This window comes from Carcharodon carcharias, chromosome 27 (assembly GCF_017639515.1).
Source record: "Carcharodon carcharias isolate sCarCar2 chromosome 27, sCarCar2.pri, whole genome shotgun sequence".
NCBI lineage: Eukaryota > Metazoa > Chordata > Chondrichthyes > Lamniformes > Lamnidae > Carcharodon > Carcharodon carcharias.
The window spans coordinates 14,102,103-14,107,313 of NC_054493.1; the positions used below are offsets into that span (position 1 = coordinate 14,102,103).

General features: G+C 46.4%; 1 protein-coding gene across 1 annotated transcript; it reads left to right on the forward strand.

The window, feature by feature from the left end:
* Positions 1-534: 534 nt before the first annotated feature.
* On the forward strand, positions 535-3,493 carry LOC121270278 (zinc finger protein 239-like; the record flags this gene model as incomplete). The annotated part of the gene is made up of 1 exon (XM_041175594.1): positions 535-3,493. A coding segment is annotated over one exon (780 nt), but the record flags the coding sequence as incomplete, so codon positions are not given.
* Between the last annotated feature and the right edge of the window lie 1,718 nt (positions 3,494-5,211).

A 5,211-nucleotide genomic window follows, 5' to 3' on the forward strand; every position in this document is an offset into this window, starting at 1 on the left:
CACAGGGGTTGGAGTACTGAACCCAGTCAGAGTAGAGAGAGGGAGAAAACTGTGAGTGGAAGAAAGAAATGGTGGAGATGGTGACATGGGTTTGGATTTCAGCCCAGAGAGGGGGCAAGATTGTGTGGGACGGGGATTTACAGCTTTAGGGAAAATTGTTCCATAGAAACTAAAATTGTCTGTTGTGAATTTCTGTCTTCTTCTTACAGTGACTCCATTTTCAAGCATTAGAACTGGAGTATTTACAGACAGGAAACTCCAACCCTTCAAGATTTAACAGAGTCACTCGATTCATCGGGACCTGAATTCCATCGGACTTCGAATGTGGAAAGAGAAAAGTTTGTCTACTCTGTCTGCAGGATGATTTCAAACATCAGTGTGACTGGAAAAGCGTTGGTGTGAGTGCCCCAGGGAACTGAATGTGGAAAGAGCTTTAATCAGTTACACAGCCTGAAAAACATCACATCGTTCACAGCGGGGAGAAACCGTACACGTGTTCTGTGTGTGAACAAGGCTTTACTGATCAACCTGGAGAGACACAAGGACACCCCCACCAGGGAGAAACCGTGGAAATGTGGGGACTGTGGGAAGGGATTCAGATCCCCGTCTGTGCTGGAAATTCATCGACGCAGTCACACCGGGGAGAGGCCATTCACCTGCTCCGTATGTGGGAAGGGATTCACTCAGTTATCCAGCTTACATACCCACCAGCGAATTCACACTGGGGAGAGACCATTTAAATGCCCAGATTGCGGGATGTGCTTTAAAAATTCCGGGGAACTGAGGTCCCATCAACGTGTTCACACTGATGAGAGACCGTTCGTATGCACTCACTGCGGGACTGGGTTCAGGCGATCATCTCAACTCACTGCGCACCAGCAAGTTCACACTGGGGAGAGACCGTTCATTTGCTCTGAGTGTGGGAAGGGATTCACTCAGTCTTCCCACCTGCTGACACACCAGCACACTCACACTGGGGAGAGGCCATTCATCTGCTCTGAGTGTGGGAAGGGGTTTGCTCGGTCATTCACACTGCTGATACATCAGCGCACTCATACTGGGGAGAAGCCGTACACCTGCTCCAAGTGTGGGAAGGGATTCCGTGTGTCAACCACCCTGCTGACCCACCAGCGAGTTCACACTGGGGAGAGGCCGTTCACCTGCCCCGAGTGTGGAAAGAGATTCATTTGGTCATCTCATTTGCACAGACACCGACGCACTCATAGTGGGGAGAGGTCGTTTACCTGCTCTGTGTGTGGGAAGGGATTCACTCAGTCATCCCACCTGCGGAGACACCAGCGAGTTCACGAGTGACTGCAGGAGTTGGATTCTGCTTTTAATCACATCCGGGGCTGAACGTGTGGGTTAATCCTGAGGTGTGTGAGAAATGTGTCCCAGCCGCTCTCTGCCATGATTCAGAGCTCCTAGACACGGAACAGAAGGCTCCTTTACAACTGTACTTAGAATCAGGAAGAACAACGGTGAATGCTGGAAACGTGCTGTAAAATCGGAGATTGGTGGAAAACTGTGATCTGATCCTGAGTGAAAGTGAAACAGCAGGTTTAAGTTTCCAGTGAGTTTGGTACGAGGATTGAAAATGTTTGTGTGACATTCCTGAATCTACCAATGCAATACAACAATAAGTTGCATTTATATAGAACCTTTAACATAGTAAAACATGTCAAGGTGTTTCACAGATGATCAAAAACTTGGTCAAAGAGGTAGATTCTAAGAAGTATTTTAAAGAAGGGGAGAGAGAGAGAGGTTCAGGGAGGGAATTCCAGAGCTTGGGACCTCGGGAGCTGAAAGCACAGCCCCCAGTGGCGGAGCGATGTAGGTGGGGGAGTGAGGCAGGGTAACAATTGGAGAAGCATAAGGAGCTCAGAGGGTCGTAGGGCTGGAGGAGATTCCAGAGACTGTCTGTCATGGAGAGAGTGGCTGCCTCCATGGAGATTCAAGCACAGCTCTGAAACAGATGCAGGTTCTGACCACGGCCGTGCAGGAGATGTCAGCTGCCTTAAACAGGATGACAAATACTGTATCTGTGACCTTATAACATGTCACTGATCTCCACCAAGCTGGTCTGCAGCAGAGTGGGAGGGATTATGTGCTGCTGGTTCAGGAGAGGGATGATGGAGAAAGGAGACCTGGAACTGGGAACTCCGATCAAAAGCGTTCTCAATCCTTACGCACTACCCCACCCACCCCCAGGCAGTAGCCTATATACTGCCTCCTCTCCCACCAGCTGAATCTGCCCCTGCACAGATACAAGTGGATCAGTTTTTGCCGAAATCCAGAGAGTGGAGACCATAAGCCTCTCGGCAGTGAGAGCAGGGCTGTGAGCAGCCTGTCCCTCCCTCTGCTGAAACCACACAGGATGCACCATGTGGAAGCAATAGGAAGGGTCTGGGCCAGAAATTGTAATTTACCAAGGGTGTGCACAGGGGCATTTTACAAAATATTAAGTTTCCTTTTTAAATAATGACACAGAAAATGTATTGGTTGGAACCATTTCCTTCTGCTGTCCATTCTGACATCCCAAGGGCCAGCTCACCCTCTCACTGGGTTCGTGCTGAATGTCAATCCGGGCTGGGAGCCATTGGGTGGATGTGCAATGGGTGGATGAGTGGGTGAAGGAACGTTCAGTGAACAGGGGAGTGGTTGGTGCTGCTGGTGGGACGTGTTCATCCTGAAACAGCGATCATTCATTGATCACTTTGAAATGATCGACCTGTTGTGTCTTTCCCCATTTTTGTTCTTTTAGTTTTCCAGGATTTATATATTTATTTTCTTTTTATTAAAACATTCTTGTTGTAACACTGAAATCCAGAGGATTTTAAATCTGTTAAAGTCAATCCCCATCGAGTACACAGGAGGACTCAACTGATCTTAACTTTTTCTGTTATCAATAGACAAAAGGATCTTACAAGATGTTTATATGGGGAATTGTTTTTCTCTGAGACCAGGGATGGTCAAACTATGTCCCAAAGTTTAGATCTGGGCCTTGAGCCTGGGCTATTGGGCCCACATACATGGAGCACCATTACCCGATGTCCTCTATCCCCGATTTTAATCTCTCCACCATTGGTGGCCATGCCTTCAGCTGCCTGGACCCTAAGCTCTGGAATTTCCTCCCTAAACCTCTCCACCTTTCTACTTCACTTTCCTCCTTTAAGACACTCCTTATAATCGACCTCTTTGAACAAGCTTTTGGTCATCTGGCCTAATATGTCCTGCTCATGTGAAACTCCATGGGATATTTTATCATGTTAAAAGCTCGATATAAATATAAGATGTTGCGGTTGTGGTGGCTCAGTCAGACCCAATCATTTGCTGAGCGAGTGAGGCTATATAAATGTAACTCAGACAGACACAGCTTGTAGAACAGACCTGGGAAGAAAGAAGCTCTGAACTAATCACTGGACTCCCTGATCTTCACAAATGGGAAAAGGTGATTCTTTCCAAACATTCGAAAATACATTCATCAAAGATGGTTTGTTGTTGTGAGCTGCATTATTTGGTAGAATTAGAGTGAAGGAGTGGGATTGATCCACAGCCTGAGTCACCAGTTTAAGGACAGTTGGAGTGAGAATCTGGAGAGGAGAAAAGAATAATTAGGAGACTGGACACTGAATCTGGAACAATGAGCAGAGAGGGAGAGGAGTGTGTGGGTCAGAGATTTATAGATTTAGTGGAATGAGAGGGAAAATGTTCCATCGATGCTAAAATTGTCTATTCTGAATTTCTATCCTGGACTGACAGTGATGATTTTTGGTAAACTCTGTTTACAGGATGTTAGAAGGGGAGGATTTGCAGACAAGAAACTCGAACCAAATATCTCAATAAGATCTTATGGAATCACTGAATTCTGAATAAGATCAGCCTCTGATTATTGCAGGAGAAATGTTTGTTCTGCCTGTGGGAAAAGATTTAAATCACCAAAGTGACTGGAAAATCATCAGGATACACACACCTGAGTCGGAAGCTCATCTCGAGGTCAAATATGACATCAAATGTCCAAAAAGTCCAGTTTCGTCTCAGACAGTTAGCAGGGAGAGGAATGGAGTTAGTAGCTAGGGAATGAAAACAATGACTTCAGTCTTCCCAATGTTTAATTGGAGGAAAATTCTGCACATCCACCACTGGATATCAGACAAACAGTCTGATAATGTAACAAAAGTGGAGAGGTTGAGAGAGGTGGTGGTGAGGTAGAGCTGGGAGCTGGTAGTGTACATGTGAAAACTGATGTCGTTATGCGGAGCAGGTTGATGAGAAATAAGAGGAAGCAAAGGTGGATTTTTTGGGGACATAAGAGGTAAATGTGGGAGTGGGAAGTGAAGACATTGCAAGTGATTCTCTGACTCTGATTAGATAAAGAATGGGACCGGGGAGAACAGCCCTACCCAGCTAGACAACAGTGTAGAGGTGACGGAGCAGCATGATGTGGTTAAGCTTGTCAAAGGCTGCAGACAGGTCGAGAAGGGAGAGTTTATCTTTGTCACAGTCACATACGATGTCATTTGTGACTTTGATAAGAGCGGGTTCAGTACTGAGGCAGGGGTAAAAACCTGATTGGAGGGATTCAAACATGTCGTTCAGGGAATCACGGGCACAGATTCAGGAAATGACAAACTATTCTGGAGAGGAAAGGGAGGGTCGAGATGAGGCAGTAGTTTGCAAGGATGATGGAGTTAAGGGTTTGTGTTTTGAGGAGGGGATGATGATGGCAGATTTGAAGGAGAGAGGAACAGTACCTGAAGAGAGAGAAAACTTAACGTCAGCAAACAAGGGAATTTGGGCAATCAGCACTTTAGTGAGCATAAGATCGATGGAGCAGGTGCTGGTTCTCAGGGATAAGATGAGCCCTGAGAGGGCAGGAAGGGTGCTGGGAGAGAAACTGGAGAACGGTGTGGATTAAGGGTTCAGCCAATGGGGAGCTTGAGAGACAGTTTGGCCCAGTGTGTTTGTGGAAGGGAGGGAAGCAGCAGAGGCAGCTGATCAGATTGTCTCAATTTTAGTGACAAAGAAGCTCCATGAGCTCCTTACACATGTTGGAGGTGAGGATGGAGGGGAGAGGGAGAGCCCCTCAAAAGGAGCTACTTGTATTGGAGATATTAGAAAGACTCAACACACTGTGTGTTTAACAAAACTGCTTTATTTGACTTTTATCCAGAATATTAACTCCTATAACTGGACTGGAGTTCATTAACA